Genomic DNA, 19,443 nt, shown 5'->3' with positions numbered 1-19,443 from the left:
TGTTCCTACAACCTTAATGAGGCAGAGGAATCTTTGCTGACTAAAGCCAGAAGGTAGCACTGAAAAGAAACAAAGACTGTTTTCATAAAATCATAACAACCATGTTGCTAAGGTGTAAAGAGCCTGTTTAAATGTCTAGATTACTTTGTATATTGAACTATTTAGAACAGCCAAGGGAGTTGCTGTGGAATCCATTTTAAGGCAGGCCTCAAAAGCCGAATAAGATCTACTGTGGAAAGCAAACTTTTCCTGATGTGATTGTGCATAAGAACTTGTTCAGACATCAAATGGGTCCATGGCTCATGCAGAATATGCACAAGTAAATTTGGATCAAAAATTGGGGTCCTCCCTTAAAATGTACTTCTAGTAATGACCTAAAGTGATACATACCACATAATTATGCTTCCACAAGGTTACCTGACAGTCAACAACACTAGGAAATAAAATTTACTCTTCACTCTCACATTCTGACTATACAACTTCAACAGCCAAATTTCAAGAGCTTAGTAAAAAAAAGTCCCTGCTGACTTGGTAACAGCAAAGTAAAACCTCAGCTAAATAGCAGAAAGTTTACTGTAGAAGCCAAAGACCAAGGGAGTAGCTTAACACCAACGTGTTTTCACTCTACTACTTCTACATTTAATAAAACTCAAACTACAAAAGCCACAGTTTAGTTTCACAGTATTAAAGCCTAAATAATGGAAACATTGATCATGAATTAGCTATTTAAGATTACTCTGCACCCATCCAACTCCTTTTTATCGGAATATTTTGTAACATTCTACTAACTCTTCAAACAATCAAGATTTCTCACAGTACCTGATGAGATAGACATTTTACTATTAAACTTGTCGTAGAGGTATCCAGATCTCTTCTGGGCCCTTATCATACGCTAGTATGTATTGCAATTACTTATTGTATAAATTTTCTCTTTTCTGCTAGACTCTAAGTTGGTGGAGGGCAAGGACAGTCATTTATTTTTGGCACCCCTTAGTACCTAAAGTAGAGCACTTAGCACAGAGCCTGGCATGCTGTAGGTGCTTAATAAATGTTTATGATTGATTGATTGACTGCAGTACCTTGCATAGGAAAGGTTCTCAAAAATGTTTGTTAAATGAACAAGAAAATGGATAAATGATTTTCCCAGTTACCCAGTGATTGTTTGGGGAATAAAAATCAGGAGACTAGACTAATTTGAATTTATGGTGATAATTTTTATTTAAATGACTCACAAATTGTGCTATTTAGGTTAATAATAATGAAGCTATAGGTCACTCTCCCTTAGAAATTTTCATACCTTCTAAAAATTTGAAATGTAAAATTTAATAAAGGAAATATTGACCAACGAGCTATCAACCTTTTCCAAAATGAGTAACACATGAAGGGAAAATCTGATTATGGAGCCAAAATTCAAGACCCTCTCAGAAAATCTGAAACAATAAAACTCATGTCATGTCTACATAATTGCCAAGCAAGGTGATGTCTTCAGCAAGGCCAGATGTTAATGTGAACATTTTCCTTTGGATGATGTAACAATGGGAGATGAAAAGAGATGGCTCCTGTTTGCCTGGCCCTTGCTGTTAATTAGTCAGGCCAAGCTATAAACAGAGATGTTTACAATATTGTGGCCTCTGACATATTTTAGAATGTCACCACATTCTAAAATATCACATCATTTTATTAATTTTGAGTCTCAAATTAAATCCAAGGCAAGAAACAATTCTTTACCAGCTTTGCAGCTAAGTGAAGTGAAAGTTTTCCTCACCTCTAACCCATCTACTTCAAATGAAAAGATCCCTTTCCTTTTTCTACATATGTACATACATGCATACATACATACCTAGACACATGAATATCACTGAGGAATACTGACTTTTTTTTAAAAAATCAATCTTGTTACCAACCCAGACTGCTCCCAAGTTTGATAGCATCTTCCACCACTAGCATAGAAGCACAGGTTCATTAGAGGTGATCAAAATGAAGAGGGTAGGTAGGTACTTTTAAAAATATTTTGTATTATGTATATTTACTCTGTAATCTTGCTGGGAGCATATTACTCAACTAAAGTTCAGGAACAACAAAGAAAAATAATGCAGCTCACTGTGGAGATCGCAGGTATGTTCAAACTATGATGGGAAACTGAATCCTTACTTGAAGGATTTCCCCAATCCCCTGAGAACTAAACAAGGGAAAACGTATTACAAAAAGAAGTTGGGTAAGATGTAGGGAAGGACACAGTAGGAAATTAGGGAGAGAAATTGCAGTTTCTACTGCCTTAGTGACTTTCAAGTCAATAGTTATCTGTCTTAGGTGAATTAGACAAAATCCAATTTTGTGTGGGGGGCGGGATGTTGAGAGAAAAACAGACAGACAGACAGACAGAGACAGAGAGAAAGACAAAGAGAGACAGAGAGCCAGAGACTGAAGAAAGAGGGAGGTAGATATGTTAGATATATGTTATTAACCCACTCCAACCTCATATTTCTCTGATTGTATATGCATCTATATACTATAAGTCTTTTATAATGTGTATATATCTTTAAGTTACTGCATCTAGTAGGGTAACTAAACATGGGCAGTTACCAAAGTAACAGAGATTTTCACTGTAAGCAGCCTACTTTGATCATTGCTTCCATTACATCTTCAAAGGTACTTTAAATCCTAAAATAATGGAGGGGGCAGGTGTAGGCCTTATCTGAAAAGTGGATTTCTGAACAAACCCCTTCCCCCCAGTGCATTCTTAAAGGTTACTATTAAGCATGCCAAAGAAAGAAAAACTATCTAAAAACACATATAAAAGAGTGAAAAATTCTTTTGAACCATAAAATAATTCTCCAGATTTTTAATCACAAATAATAATGTAGGGCTTTCTGGCTATAAGGCTGTGGGAATGGGAACAAAAAAGAAATCTATAACACAAGAAAAATGAATATGAAGAAGTTGTATGTCCTTTTTTGTGGGCAGATGTAGCTCACACTCTTGACAAACCCTGGGATACTAAAAATAAAATAAAATTAAAAACCCATAAAGGCACACCACAAAAACAAAAATTCCAAAAGACAGAACCTCCATGTAAAACTTGGGGCTCCTTACATTAATGATTTACTTGTTAAACATTCAATTTATTCTGAATGTTTGAATGAAAATAGGGCAATTATTTTCATTAATAATTCTAAAGCTAAAAGTATTTAAAAAATTAAAATTAAATTAAATTGGTACTCAAGTAATTAGCTATATCAAGAAATATCTCCAGGTTCCCTTCCCCTAAAAAAAAATCCAAATAAATTTAAGAGCACAACTTCCAGGTAGGACATAATTCATATAGTAGCATTTAACCAAGGAATAACTAATTAATAATCAGATTGATGAAAAGGAAGGAATCAAAAGTCAGTATTCTAGGCAAATAGGAATAGCCTTTAATTTAAAACTTTACAACAAATTTGAATAAGTATTTTTTATTTCAACTTCAGGGCTCTGGGGCAATATAATAATATATTTTAATTTACTTTCTAAAAAAAATTTTAAAAATGTGCTGTACAAAAGGGAGGGTCACATATCTTATCTGTCTTAGGACAATGCTAACATCAATAGTGAAGGCAAGATTACAATTCCTGTGAGGTTTTTTTTTTTCCTTTCTCTCCATTAGTTTTATGAGATTGGCTAGGATTTACATGAAAGGTTGGTGATCACCTAAGGCAAACAGCATGATCAAATAGATTAAATTAAAAGCAACTAGCCTCAACAAGCAACCCATGGAATACAGATTCTGTGAATGAGACATTCTTCTACTGTACTGACATACTGTATCTACTAAAAATGATTGGACAATGTTTTGGAGAAAGAAAACACAACTATCAACAGCTTAAAAAAAAAAGTTCTGAGCCTTTTTTAAGACAACAATGAGTCTTTCGGAAGTTGCAGGTGAGGGTGTTCTTGGGAAGATTTTCCTGTTTCTGTTGTCTGCTTTCTTCTTCACCACTCAAGGCAAAGGCAATTTGACACTGGCTTCTGTAACAAACCTGGTCAGGCAGGATTTCTCACACACCCTGCACAAAAGGCTAACCCCTCACAAAGTACTTATTTCAGATTTACGTCAAGGATGAGTGAACTGAAGCCAGGGAACTGAGCTCAACACACAATATGAAAGTCTTCTCTGCTAATCACTAAACCAGTGGTTTAGAAGAGAGAAAGAGAGAAAAAAAAATTAAAACTTTGTACTGTTTCATTTCCTCTTATGCAATTGCAAAAGAAAAAAATAGAAACCTAAGAAGGGTTATATGTCTTTTGTTCATTACTTGACACTGAATATTTAAGAACTCAAACAAATGATAAAGTTTTAGTTTAACAACTAGAATCCAGGATGAACAGTAAAAGTATGGTTTAAAGCTTGTAGTCACAGACCCACTCGAGTCTCAGTAACATTGGTTTCAGATAAACTACCTTCCACAAGGCCTAAAAAAATTCCCCTGAGGTATTAGGTGACGCCATAACTCACACAATGATAATGGGTTTTACTGGGCTATATTTCCTAAGGGGGAAAAAATCAGTCTTGGATTTATTTAACATTGCCAGAGGTGAAACACATTCAGTGACCAGTGAATCAGTTACTAAGAGTTCTATCTATGTCATGGTACGAACTTGCACTTTCCTACATGGAGAGAAATCTCACCTGCCCCCACTCTAGCAATTCTAAAGAGCACTTCCGAAGCTTCATCAACATTTCTCTGCCTTTAGAGAGATCAAGGACCAAAACTACCTTTAAAATAGCGCACATGCGAAGTGAGTGAGGCAACATTATCACAGGATTTACTGAGCACTACGACTCATTCATATGTCAAGTTAACACTGAAAACAGCTGAAGTCATTTGAGACTTCATTCACTAAAGAGGCTAGAATAGGAAATAATTGGAGACAATTTTTAGCGAAAGTACATATTACATACAAGACAAGAAGACTCATAAAATATTATTATTGTATGTTCCTGATAAAGTGAGTGCTTAATTAATGCTGGTTGATTGATTATATCATTATTACATATAGTAAAATGAAAGTTTCTTCACTTATCCTAATTGTTTCATTTTTATAACTAAGTATTGAATTTTCCTTGCTTATACATACATACATACACACATACAGACACACTCACATGGTTTTATGGCTATATCTGTATCTGCATATCCACTTATCCGTCTCTTTGGTTCCATATTGAGAAAGGGAAAAAGGAAGGGAGAACACTTGGGTTCAAGTGTTACCTCTGATACATACTATGTGAATGTGAGACAATCACTTAAACTTTTAGTGCCCAAGACAATTTTCAAAGGTGATACATTATAAAAGTACATTGGCAGAGAGAGTTTCACTCTGGAAATACAAGTGTAGACTAAAGGAAAGGAGGGAGAGATGGAGATAGAGAGAAGGCTAGAAAGGCAGATGTAGATAGACATATACACATACATTTAAACACACATACATATATACATATATGTATAGTATTACACTATTATAGATATTATATATTATAATATATCCATTATGTATTATTATAATATTATATATGCAAATAGGCCGATATCACTATACCAATTAAACCACAGAGCTAAATAGACAGATATATGTATAGATTTAGATATTCTATAGTAATACATTGCTTGGAGTTATGAATAAAATCAATTTTTATATTGTAATAGTAATAGTTCAATGATACTTATATTTCAAAATCCAAAGTTCGAAAAGATAGTTGTTTCTTACAAGACCATGCTATGCTGGGAGAAATATCAATTCAAGTTGTGCCACTGGGCAATCTAGTGGGTGATGAAAGCTTGAAAATAATTAGTATGTTTACAAATAGTCAACAGTGCCCACTATGTATGTCATATTGGCCATAAATCCTTTTTCCACTTCACTCCTCTATAAGAAATATCATAACAGCAATGCCCTCACAATATTGACACCTCAAGATTTCTACTTCATCACAAAGCATAGTTTGATAATAGGAACATGGTTGATTAAGGATAATGAATCTCAAGATACAAGTCACATCCTCAGGTCTTTTGTTTTCATGATTTTTGTTTTGTCAAAGGACTCTATATTCACTGAATAGTGTCCACAAAAAGGAATTGATTCCGAACAATTAACAAGAAAAGCTCACATCATATTGCTGTTCTATAGGAATCCCAATTATGCTACGTATTTAGACTGTTGAAAAGGTATAACATCCCTTAGAAGGATTAATCTCTGAAGGACTTAAAAGAGTTTTTAAGCATACATTCTTGGGAGGGAACAGAGAAGAAAAACCAGAAAAGTCATGTTTAGTATGTAATTATTTAAAAATATAAGAAGGCCCAAGGAACATGCAACTGATGACTTAGCTTGACATTTTAAGAGGTATTTTCCACTTTATATACACTATGTAAGACTGCAAGCCAGAAAACTTCTTCCCTGAATTATTCTAACTTGGCTTTACAGACCTTGGGTGTGAAACAGAGACTCCTCCTTGCAAAGAGGAAGAACAGTTAAATGTCTCATAACAAAGTGCACCATTTGATAGGAGAACATAACCAGCAGTGGATTTTTATTTCTTGTTACTTCATCCTATCTCTAACAAGTGGTTCTCAACTCCACATGATTCTAAAGGTGAATGGACAAGGAAAAGATTCAGTGTCTATTTTGAGAGACTCAAATGATACTTCCGAGGATAATGTCACTTTAGTTTGAGATTCTGATAAGAGTGCACGTCTGAACGCAGGAACTGGATTAAGGCCACTAACGATTCATTTTACACAGTCACTAAGCAATTGTTTTTTTAAGTCACATTTTAGGCCTATTTTCCTTGGTAAAGTGAAAAGCATCATAAGCTTAAAGCTTCTTGACTACTGTTTTCTGATCACCTGAGCTCTGTTAGATCAAAAAAAATTTGAATTTGAGTACCTCCAACCATCAGTACTGCTACAAGTTAATCAAGGTGCTCTTATGGCCAAGATAACTATTTGCATACATAATCAAAAGGAAAAGTCATGGTCCATTATGCAGAGAATGTGGGTGTAGGAATTTTTTTTAACCAAGCTACAGTGGTTTAAGAAGTGAATCTGAAAACATAAAATACAATTTCTAACAGCTTTATCAACTGCATTAGCAATTTCAATATATCAGCCATGCTGTTTAAAATTTACCTTCAGATAGTGAAAATCTGCTGCCAAGTCAGCAAGCACATCAACAAGCATTTATTAAATACCTACTATGTGCCAAGAAGTGAAAAGTACTACTTTAAGGATTCTAATGTGATTGAAGTGCTACATTTCCACAGCATTCAAACCTAAGGACAAGAAAACATAACTGATTCTCAGTCCATGTAAAATAACCAGAGAAATGTTTTTACATCATTTTTATGAATAGCATCATTTTGCTTAGGAAGTGATTATGTCATTCTTGTGTCCTGTGTATTCTATGTCATATAATTCTAGTAAATGCACATCTCAGTGCCATTTTATTAACTGTGCACATATAAAATACCCCACGTAGTTTCTCTCTATCTATCTATCTCTCTTTCTCTGTTTCATTCTCTCCCTCCCTCCCAGTAATATACCTATTGGTAATGCTTATTTACCTGAATCACTTTGGGAATTTTCAGAAAATCCACATATGACTGAAAAGCCTGGGTAAGTATCAATTAGTTCTACAGGCTAGCTTTCCTGGTTTAAGCAACAACACAAGAAATCTCTAGCCAGTTTGCCTAAAGGCAGGGCAGCTAGCATTGTGGGAAGAAGCTGTACTCCAGATCTTCTAAGCCTGGAGCAAAGAGGAGAGTAGTTGGCCCCTTGCTCAAGGCCAGTTGGCAGAATGGGATGTGGCTGTACTCCAGGTCTCCCAAGTCTTAAGTACAGTAGAAAGAAACTGGCCAATGAGCCCTAGGCTGAATGGCAGCAAAGAGAGGGGCTGTGCTGACTTCCCCTGAGTTGAGATTTCTAAATTTTTTTTGTTTGTTTGTTGGGTTTTGGTGTTTTTATGCCAGCTAACTTTCAAAGGCCAGTAGAAATGTGGGGAAAGGCTGCAGTCCAGGTTTCAATGATTCAGAGAACAAAGAAAAGAAACAGACTGTCATCACTTTTGCCATTCATCCTCCAGAAATACGGCCCAGGTCTGTCTTTGCTATGATGCAGAGTCCCATGGCGAAGAAACTAATAAATTCACCAGAAGAATATGACTAATTTAAGATAGCTTTGATTTTTTTCTAATTTATTAGACAGATAGAATTCAACTTTTTTTCAAAACATGAGGAATAGATGGAACTATATGGTAGTCAAAATCACATAAAATGAATTCATGAGGATGGAGAGAAAGAAATTTAAGAATGAAAGAAAAGGAAAAGGTTTATTTATTTTAATAATTCAGGAATGCAAAGATAGATCAATGCATTTACCACTATTATCAAATTTATATTTAAAAATCTCTTACTACATCACCTATATGTTTTCTGATTTTTTTATCCTTTATTAAAACTCCACTGAAGTACCTTACTCAGCTGTGTGAATTTACATTTTCCCCCCATTTATTCCTAACAAACCATAGCAATTTAATTCATTGCAATGACATAAATGGTTGAGTGACATTGTTAGATCTGATATATCAAGTATACAAGGCATGGTCAATTGATCTAGAGACATATGGATGGACAACTAACCATGTATTGAAACTAAGTGCCTCCAGTAAATTTATTCAAGGGATTAACACTGTATATTGCAATTTACAACAACAGTTATTTCACTGATTTGGGGCTTTCTTCCCAGTTCCACTTCATTAATAAATTTTTACTATTCTGACTTGATGTAAACTGATTTCCAAATAATTTTCTTGCTGCAAATAAAATCATGTCTTTAAAAAGTCAAAGATACAACCATAAAATCATACAGCTGGAATGAATGTGTAGGTGTACGTGACCAGCTAAATTGAGATACTTATATACTGTAAAAGCAGTGGCTCTTAACCTGGGGTTTGTGAATTTCTAAAAATATTTTGACAGCTATATTTCAATATGATTCATTCCTTTGTAATTTTATTTTATGCATTTTAACACAGTATTCTGAGGAAAAGGTTCAAGGCTTTACTAGACTAATAAAAGAGCCCATCAAACACACACACACACACATACACACACACACACATACACACACACATATACAGAGAGAGAGAGAGAGAGAGAGAATGTGTTAAGAAACCATATGTTTATATTTGCTATCATTATTTTCTAAATATAATTTAAACTCAAGCTTTTGCAAAAGACAGGAAGAACCTAAACAGAAGATCCAATAAGCTAATACACTGATATTTCTATTTTAATGAACTTTTTATATATGCTTTGTAAGTTTTTTTTATTAAGAATAAAAGGTAAAACAAAGACAGGAAAATGAGGCAAGGGAGAAAAGTAAAGAAAAGGAAACAAAAGAGGAACATAAGATCCTTGCTATCCCCAGTTCTTCTCTAACTATCTCAGCAAAATCTTAGTCAAGATAGTTAACTGTTCTGTATCTCAGATTCTTCATCTGAAAAACAAATGTAACAAATGGTTTTCTTCTTAGAGGGAAAATCACCAGTCAATTCTATAAAGCACTTTGTAAGTGCTTTAAATTCACTTTAAAAGGGAACATGTTAAGTACAACAACAAATAAATGGTATATAATTCTGGAATACAGGGACTTAGAAAAAATACATATATCAACAACAGTTGGGTGAAGTGAAGCAAAGTGTATATTACTGTTAAAAATTGTAGTTCCTTCCCAATACTTGTGGTTCAGCCACTAATATGTACATAACTCAGATCCAACCTGTGGCACTGACATTTTGGATCTCCCCACAGCAATAAACAAGCTTTTTGTGTATTCTGAAATATTTCTGAGTTGAATGCTAGAAATTTGAAGAGAGCTCAATGACAGTATAGTAATTTAGGAACTAAGTGAGTGAAAAGCTATTGCTAATGTCGAGAATATCAGAAGTTGCAAAAGCTTTGTTACATACATAAGGGTCTCAGATTTTACAGTATCTAAAGAAAACCTGGCTTTTACAAGCCCTAAAAATTTGGTGGACGTTTATGCCTTCAAATATCAATTTCCATTGTATTTCCTCTAAAAAGAAGAGAGTAAAGAATCTGAAAGACTATTACTAAGTGAATGTCTTTTGGTTCTATTCTTTGGACCCACTTCTCTCGCTGTCCATCCTGTGTCATATTTCTCCAAGTACATAACCTTAGGCTCCTCCAGATTGTTTTGGGACAAAGTCCTAAGGAGTCCACTGCTTTTACAAATCTTGTCATTCTTAAGACAAGCATCTTAGATATGCCACTGTCTAGCCATTTTTAAGGAGCATGCAATCTATTTCTTTTCTCATTTTATAAATGAATCACTGATAGAAGATGGCTGTCCATTTTTTATATAAAATTGTATTATTCATCATTAGTGGAAAAATGCATTTTGAAAATGTTGGTTTTCTCAGTAATTAAGATGGATATGTCATGATTCATCAATTCATAAAATATTTATTGAGTACCAAGTATTCCACAAACATTACTAAAGGCCTATAGTATGTTTCCCTAGTCAGATCACATCTAGAATATTGTGTTTTTTTTCATGTGCATAATTTTAAGTAAGACATTTACAAATCAGTACTTATCCAATGAATAGATAGTCCCCCAAGTGATGAGGGGACTATAAAATATGCCATAGGAAGGCCGGAAATGGATTGGATATAGGGGGAGGAGGGAGACCATCTTCTCTTCAAGTACTTAAAGGGCTGGTATGTAGAAAAAGTATTAAAATTGTTTTGCTTCCCTTGTTTTATACCCCAAAGGGCAGAACTAGGAGGAATGACCACAATTTGGAAAGAGCTATATTTTGGTCCCTCATAAATAAACTTTTCTCACCATTTCAAATGACCTAAAGTGGAACAGATTACCTCGATATAAGGTGAATAATTCATCACTGTAAATCTCCTAGAAGAGACTGATGATGACTAACTGGTGATGCTTAAAGAGGATATGGCTATATCCAGATTGGGATTCTAAGTTTCAACAATGCTACATAGTAGCCATGGGCATTGTAGCCATATAGCATAATAAATGATATAGTAGACAATGACCAAGACATGGTGTAGTGGCAAAGGAAACTGGACTTCGATTTAGGGAGGCCTGTGTTCAAATTCTCTGTCAGACATTTATTTACTAGCCGTGTGACCCTGAACAAGGTATTTAACCCCCTTGTATCATTCACTGTGTCATCATCCATGAAATGATACAGTAAGAAAATATGGACTCCAAATTTCCTTCCAGGGCTAAACTTACGATTTTTCATGACTCCAGAAAGTTCTTCATCCTAAAAGATGACCTCAGCTCTGAAAATCAGATTTCAGGCCCTTCAGTCCCTCTTTTGGATTAGATGGCCCATCCCAGAACCTCCATTAAAGACAGCACCCAAGCCAGCAGCTATCTCTTCATTTCTTACCAGGATGCAGGCTAGGCTCATTAATTATGCTATCTCCTTCATACCTGGCATTAGATAACTTCCTTCTCCTCCCCCACCTCCTTTTCAGCTCCCTTTTTTGCGTTGTCTTCCCCCATTAGAACATAAACACCGGAAGTCAGAACCTATATTTCTCTGTACTTGTATTTTTATTCCCAGGGCTTTTTATCTTCCGCACCTGGGAAAATTATTATTATTTGTATAGTGTGTTAAGGTTTGCAAAATACTTTATGTGAGTTAGGCACTATTATTATCCACTTTTTACAGGTGAAGGAAATAAGACACAGAATGGTTAAGTGGCTTGTTCAGGGTTGCAACTCATAAGGGTCTGAAGCAGGATTTGAACTGAGGTCTTCCTGACTACCAGTCCCACATGCTATCCATTATGCCCTCTAGCTAGCTCATTGCGATTCTCATGTAGGTTCCAAATTAGTGGACCTTTTTCTATAGTGTTTATGCCTTTGTACGACATTTATTGTTGTCCAAATCACATACCTGTAACTTTACACAGCATATATTCAACAGATGATACTACAATGGTATGAATGTCAAATAATGTACAACGAATTTAAAACTTTTGCCATATATAAATTCATAAATATACATGCATATGAGTATTGCATATATGCGTATGCATACATATATGTGTGTTTATTTATGAATATATGTGTCTCTTTTTTGTTCAGTCATTTTAGTCATGTCCAACTTGTCACAACCTAATTCGGGGTTTTCTTGGCAAGGATCTCTATTACCTATCAAAATGACTGTCTCTTGATCAGTATTTCATAAATACTTGTTGACTGATATTTCTAAATTCAGACACCTGTATATGTATATGTAAACACATACATGTGTTACATATGTGTAGGAGTGGGTATATACATACATATACATTTATGTGTGTGCATATATTCTCAATCTAGCTCTTTTTCAAATTTTTAATTAGCTATATGATTTTGTAGAAGTGGCTTAGCCTCTTTGTTCCTTGGTTACCTCATCTAAAAAATGAAAGAGATGAAACAGGGATCGCTGATTTTACTGCATGATTCTACCCTCCACCTACCTAAAGATCTACCTAAAGAGCAAAGTCTAGGATGGATGAAGCTACAGTAAACTAAACAAGAAAACATATTCTTAGCCTTTAATTTTTTGAAAAACAGTAATTTTGTAAATTAGGTTACAATTAGACATCCAAGTGGAATTACATAGAAAGCAATAAGACAAATAAGAAGAGACCTTTTCAAAAAAGAGGTAAAAAAAGTTACACAGCAATATAGGCATGCTTCCATATAATATATGTTTTTTTTTTACCTATACATTACAATGAAATAATAAAAAGTAAATTTTAATATAAAAATATATTGTGGTAGCTATCTAGGTTGCATAGTGCATACAGTGTTAGACCTAGAGTGCAAAAAACCTGAGTCTGAAACCAGCCTCCAACACTTACTACCTGTCTGAACTTGGACAAGTCACTAAACCTCTCAGCTTCAGTTTCATCACCAATAAAATATGGTTTTTGTGTGAATCAAAGCTAATAATGTATGTAAAACACTTTCCAAGCGTTACAGCATTATCTAAATAATACTTATTAATCACTTATTTTCTATATCAATATAAAAAATCTTCATCCAAACAGGTATCCTTCTTTTCTGATGCATCTTCTGATCTATGTCTATATACAGTACAACATCCCCTTTAAATGTTTTGCTACATAAATACCAGTTATATTTCAATGTAATAACAATTTATTTTATCATTTATATTTTTCAATGATACCCTTTTTATGTTCTAACTTTTGTATCCTTGCTGTGCAAAATAAAGTGGATAAAAGTGTTTTTTCCCACACAAATATTTTAGCAAAAAAAAATCTTTAACAACTAAGACCAGGAAATGAAGCATATATATTTAAACTGATCAATAAATATTAACTGTTCAAAGGCTGAAATACAGTCAAGTGAACTCAGTCAGTTCAGACATCTGCATTCATTTAATTGCCAATAAAATAAATAAAATAATCACAATGAAACTCCTTTGAAAGATTTCCTACAGTGTTTCATATGGAAATAGCTACTACTGAAGTAATGTTTCCTGTCATTTTGAATTAGCATCTCACTTTTTCCTTATCAGCAGGTGGAAAGCCAAATGCTATTTAAATCCATACATCTATAAAAGGTATATAGTTCCAAGTCATTCAATTAAAAAAAATAATATAAATAAAAATAAATAATAAATTTTAAAATGAGCAACCATTCTCCATGAGGGACAGGTTATATTTTAAGTGAAAAAAACAGAAATTGCTGTGACTTACCTTTAAGTGAATAATTTATTCTTATTACACCATATCTAGCTGACTACAGGATTCTGGTCACTGCTGTCACTCTTGGGTAGTAACAGAATGTCTAGGAACAGTACTATAGCAATAAAATTTGTTCAGTGAAAATGTCAGCTTGATCCTTTTCTTTCCCATTTTGCATAGTAGCCAGTCAATCCCACAATTTCTTATAGCAACACATTTCTGTGTCCGAAATTTTTGCTATTTTTCAACCCTGCTGAAAAAGCATTAATGCAGTCTTTTTGTCAGTTTGAGACATGAAAGTGCTCTGTTTTTATCATATTCAATTCAATTCAGACATTAAATATGTACTATGTGTAAGGTGCTCTGATATTCCCTGGGGATACAAAGATCTAAAAAGATGCCCCTCTGCCTTAGAGGAGCTTATAATGAATCAGCAAAGTTTATAATCTAGTAGACCAGTACTCTAGACACAGAACCTAAATCCCCTAAAACCCTCTTTTTCTGGTTTTCCTATTTTAAGCTACTTCAGGAGTCAGTTAATAAAGTGCTTTTATAATTCTTTACTTTTCCTCTTTTCTTTATATTGACTTGGTCTGGCTACATGTCCACTGTGCCTCCAAATGCCTGGCTCCACTCAAGCACACAGCAATTATGGGAAAAGTCCCATTCATGATTTCCAACTCTATATCTAGGAAAAATGTGTTCTTCCCTTTTGGGTAGTTATTTTTTTTTAAATTAGTATCACTTCCAAGAATTTAGCAGCATTTTGAATAGCCTAGATACTATGAAGATACAGAAGAGTCATACTACTGGTTGTGCTAAAATACATATGTGTATACACATATATGTTTGTATGTACATAATATATTTGTGTAATATATCAAAATAGTTTGCAATCTTGACTAGAAATGATTTTAAGAATAAGAACTACTTAGAGAGATCTGATTCTGGGAAAGACAGAGAATTATTCTGTTTCACAGAATACCATGATATGGGTTTCCTTCAAGATACAGACATCAAAGTGTTTTGTTTTCCAAAGTTCAAATTCACATTGTTAAATTTCCCTAATAAATTTAAAAGTTTTGTTTAAAAAAAAACATCCATCAAAGTAGTCTTCATTAAGCTGTTCCAGGGGAGCAATCAAATTTTTAGTGAACATAATTTCCCAGAGTAATGCTCAAATATTAATTCATGTTCATTATTATAGTCTTAATTAATGGAGGATTAATGAATATTTCCTATATATACTATACAAAGAAAAAATAAACTGCTTTTCACTATTGATTTTTAAAGGTATATTAGAGTTCATGTGTATGTACAATATGAAAAAAGAAAAGGGGGAAGGATAAGTTATTTGCTTAAAAATAAATTCCATCTAAATAGTTACCATTTCTCTCTATATGCTACCCCAAAAATGGCCCAATTTTTTTGTTCTAAACTCTCTACTAACTTAGGCCCCCAAATTATCAAAATGCAGTATAGAAACTTATACTATTAAGTAAATCTGATTTTTAAAAAAAAAAACTGCAATGGTACCTAGCTAATTATTTTATCAGATTAGAAGTTCAGGATTCACACCCAGGAATTTTCACAGAAAACCATGCATAAAGCTACACAAAAGTCCATATGTGTGAAATTTAGTGCATGGATATCTACTCAGCCTCATGCAAAATCACATCACCATGTTTGGAGCTCAGCTTGGGCTCTGACACACCAAAAGCACTACATGTAAGATTTTGGACTGAATTTTAGTTATCATGCAAGATTTTATATTGTCAGAGATATTGGAGCCCAGGGGACTGGCCCAGGAGATAGATATTTAACAAAGGCAAGCTCCTAAGGCAAACCCTCTTGTGCCTATTATCCATTTCAGTGACTTTTATACATCAAGAGCTTATTTAACTATTACGGCACATGGGAAAATTGATAAAGTCATGATTAAGTTAACAACCCTATGAACAGAGAAGAAACTGCTTAAATTTTGTCTACATTTTAAAAATCCTATTAAGAATGAAAATTTGAGAAATGTGTGTGTGTGTATTCTTTGCATTTAAAATGCTTCAGATTGTTCTACAGGGCATTTTTTAAATAGTTGCCATAAATTCTGTGATCACTGGGGACTTTGAATTTTTTAGTGATTTCTATTTGTACTTAGTAAAATGAAGTAACAATAACAAGAAAAACCAGAGAATTTTCTTTTTAACATTAAGTCCAGTAAATAGACTAGTAAAAGGACAAAAACATATCTCTAAGATACAAATTGTTTACAAGAACTGAAAGCCTTGAAGCTTAGAAAATTTTAATCAAGACTTCCATTAACCCCCCACCAATATCCCAGGGATTGCAGGAATTTTAAACAAAAGAGAATGCTGAGCTTTAAAAATAAATGCATTTATTTCAGTATTAATATATGTGACAATTTTCTAAATTATATAACAAGTGATATGCCAAAGATCAACATTCTCCTTTGTTTTCCCCATGGACAAAATGAGACATGAAGTAAGACATGAATATCAAAATTAAAATCTGAGAGAAGTGATTTTTGAATAAATTAGTATATCAAATGATAAGACTAGCAATCAGTCAATTAGTTGTACTATGACATGTATTTTTAAATGATATGGATTTACAAATGTATATAAGCTACATTTTTTTCTTTTGATGCATGCATCTTCCCTAAGAACTAATGGATATGTAAATGTATGTATGCATACAGATAAACCTATCCAGATCCTTATCTGTATATATGGTTATATAAAGAAAATAAACTTTTTTAAGTTTCTATGCACTTTCTCAAATAACATATTACATTTAAACTTCAAACTTTTATTTAAATGTCTACACTCTGCCATTTGCCTTAGGGCCTTTTCAGCATGCACAGATTGGACTAGGAAGCACTTTGAAGCAGGCTTATTTCAGTGAAGTTTTTTTTTTCTTCTGAATTCTATTAAGTATAAAGAGATTATTATATGGAGAGAGCCTCTGTGTGTGTGTGTGTGTGTGTGTGTGTGTGTGTGTGTGTGTGTGTGAAGAGCAAAGGAGTACAATCAAGAGACCTAAAATGCAATAGTAATCCTAAATTTATTAAGAAGGGTACTACAGCACCCTATGTGCCCATGTATGGGTAACTCACTTTGCCAGAGCCTCAGTTTCCTTGTATGAAAGGCAGGGGATAATGCATGTCCTATCTCACAAGGTTGTTGTGAGAGAGCTTTAAAAACTATAAAATCCTATATAAATATGAGCTAATATAAATATTTGGCCAATTTCAGTACAATCAGAGAAAAATTTCCCCCAAAGGCTATAAAACTGTCCAAATGGTGGCTTTTATTGCATAAATATTGGAGTGTTTTTAAAATGCATAACAAATTAAACATTATGACTCAGGTGACCAGATGTGCCAAAATCATTCAGTTGGGGAAGAAGTAGGTTTAGCCAATATTAACAATCTCTCTTTCTCATCCTGGATTCCTAATAGTCAGATTTCTTAACAATACCTTATTATCCTCTAAAATCTCTTTAATCCCTTACTCTCCATCTATAGAAATTGCATCCATTTTCCAAGACCCAGATCAAACTGCCCACATGAGGGGTTCTCTAATTAACAAAGCTACATTGTGCTACAATAACTAATTTCCAAAACTATCTGACAGTTGTCCCCTACTATGTGTATGTGTTCATTTCTTATAAACAGAAATAGATAATATAGAATTTGAGAGCTAATAAAGATCCTACAGATTGTTTGTTCCAACCTCCCTGCCCAATTTAAAAGATGGAGAAAATAAGACCCAGAGATCAAAGTGAAGTAGAGACAGTATGAATTGGAAGAAAGCTTTGCTCTTTCTCAACTTTGCTGGAGTCTGGACCTTTTGCTTGAGTTCAATACTGGTTCTGCCAGTTGCTACTGATATAACTTTAGGCTTGCCACTTAATTGGCCACAATGTCCTCATCTCCAAAATGAAGGCAATGAATTGGATGACCTCTCTAGTTTCATTCAGTGCTAAATCTTTATCCTATGATAACTCTATCCAAGGCTTTTTTATATTGAAAATCCACTGCTTCCCTTCCCTTACCATTAAATTACAAGCTCCTTGAGGGCAGGGACTGAATGTCTTTCACCTCTTTTTGTATCCCCAGAATTTAGCACACTTCCTAGCACATAGTAGGCACTTAATAAATGTTTATCAAATAAATGAACTTAACTGTAAAGTTTTTGACTTAAAGGACTGTTTCTTTTAATTCTTTGTATCTCCTGTCACCTAAGCATGGAACCTTGAACACAGGAGGGGATAAATAAATATTTGTTAGATGAATTCCAAGATCCATCCCAATTCAAGATGACTGGAAATAGTTTTGAATAAAGCAAATTAAATGATTCCAACAAAGTGTAAAAGTTGAGTTTACATTTAGAGTTTCTTTTCCTCCAAGTTTCAAATCTGAGGCTTAAGCACTCTCAGATGCCAAATAAGGAACAGAAGCATGATCAAAGATATTTTCACTTAACTATATGAAGGTACCCCAAAAGAATAATACTTTCTAGAAGCTCAAGACCGCCAACAAAATTATACAAAGTCAGCTTTATAATTTCGAAATAAGCAGAACTGCTGTATAATGCCAGAGAACTAACTGCACATTTGAAGAGAGAAAAATAGGCAGTTGAAAGAGATGATCTACCTTTTCATTTAACATTAGCACCTAGTAAAGCTGCATTGTACATTTCTAACACAGACATGATAGCCTAATCAAATGGAAGATAGTACTTTTCCCTAAGGAAAGAGAATTGAATTGTTACCAATTACGCTAAGCTTAAGATCAGTGCAAACACCCATATGTACAAAATTTTTATAGCAAACTTTTTTATTGAAGAAAAGAAATAGAAACCTATCTATGTGACCACTCCTCAGTTTAGTTTGCTGGATCCTCCTCCAGATAACTATGGGCATCCATCAGGTTCTGTCCTAGGCCCTCTATTCTTCTCTCTCTTTACTACTACTCACTTGGTGATCTCATCAGCTGACATAGATTTAATTACCACCTCTATGATAATTATTCGCAAATCTACCTATCCTCCCCTCACCCTCTCTATGGACCCCCAAATCTAGTATCTCCAAATGTCTTTCAGACATCCTGAACTGGATGTCCTGTAGTCATGTTACAACTCAACATGTTCAAAATAAAACTCATTATTTTCCTCCCTAAACCTCCTGGCACATTCACTACCATCCAGTCCTTCAGGCTCAAGATCTAGGAGTCATCTTCAATTCCTCATTGTCCCTCACCAACCCCTCTCCTCAGATATCTATTCTGTTGCCATGACTAGTTGATTTTGCCTTTGCAAAAGTTCTCACCTATACTCCCTTTTCTCCTCTGACACTGCCACAACTATGGTGTAGGCCATCATCACCTCATGCCTGGATTGTTGCAATAGCTTATTGGTAGTCTGCCTGGCTCAAGTCTCTCCCCACTCCAGTCCATCCTTCAAATACAAAATCCTCTGTTTGGCATTGAAAGCCCTTTAGTACCTAGTCTTTTCCTACCTTTCCAATCTTCTTGCACTTTGCTCCTTTCCAAATACTCCCTTCTATGTTTCTTTGATCTAGTGATACTGGCTTCTTGTCTGTTCCAGGAAGATGCTTCAT

The 19,443-nt window shown here is 34.2% G+C and overlaps 1 protein-coding gene across 1 annotated transcript in view; it reads right to left on the bottom strand.

The window, feature by feature from the left end:
- The window catches only part of LOC118834515 (zinc finger transcription factor Trps1-like), a 182,452-nt gene extending 163,009 nt beyond the window's left edge, over positions 1 to 19,443 (bottom strand). Inside the window, exon 1 of the mRNA XM_036741963.1 lies at positions 19,342 to 19,443. Coding sequence (XP_036597858.1) covers positions 19,342 to 19,443 — 102 coding nt within the window. The remainder of the gene's footprint in view (positions 1 to 19,341) is intronic.

The sequence above is a fragment of the Trichosurus vulpecula genome, chromosome 1, assembly GCF_011100635.1.
Source record: "Trichosurus vulpecula isolate mTriVul1 chromosome 1, mTriVul1.pri, whole genome shotgun sequence".
Taxonomy (NCBI): Eukaryota; Metazoa; Chordata; class Mammalia; order Diprotodontia; family Phalangeridae; genus Trichosurus; species Trichosurus vulpecula.
Note: the sequence above shows the minus strand (reverse complement) of the source record. Positions and strands in the feature narration are given on the sequence as shown.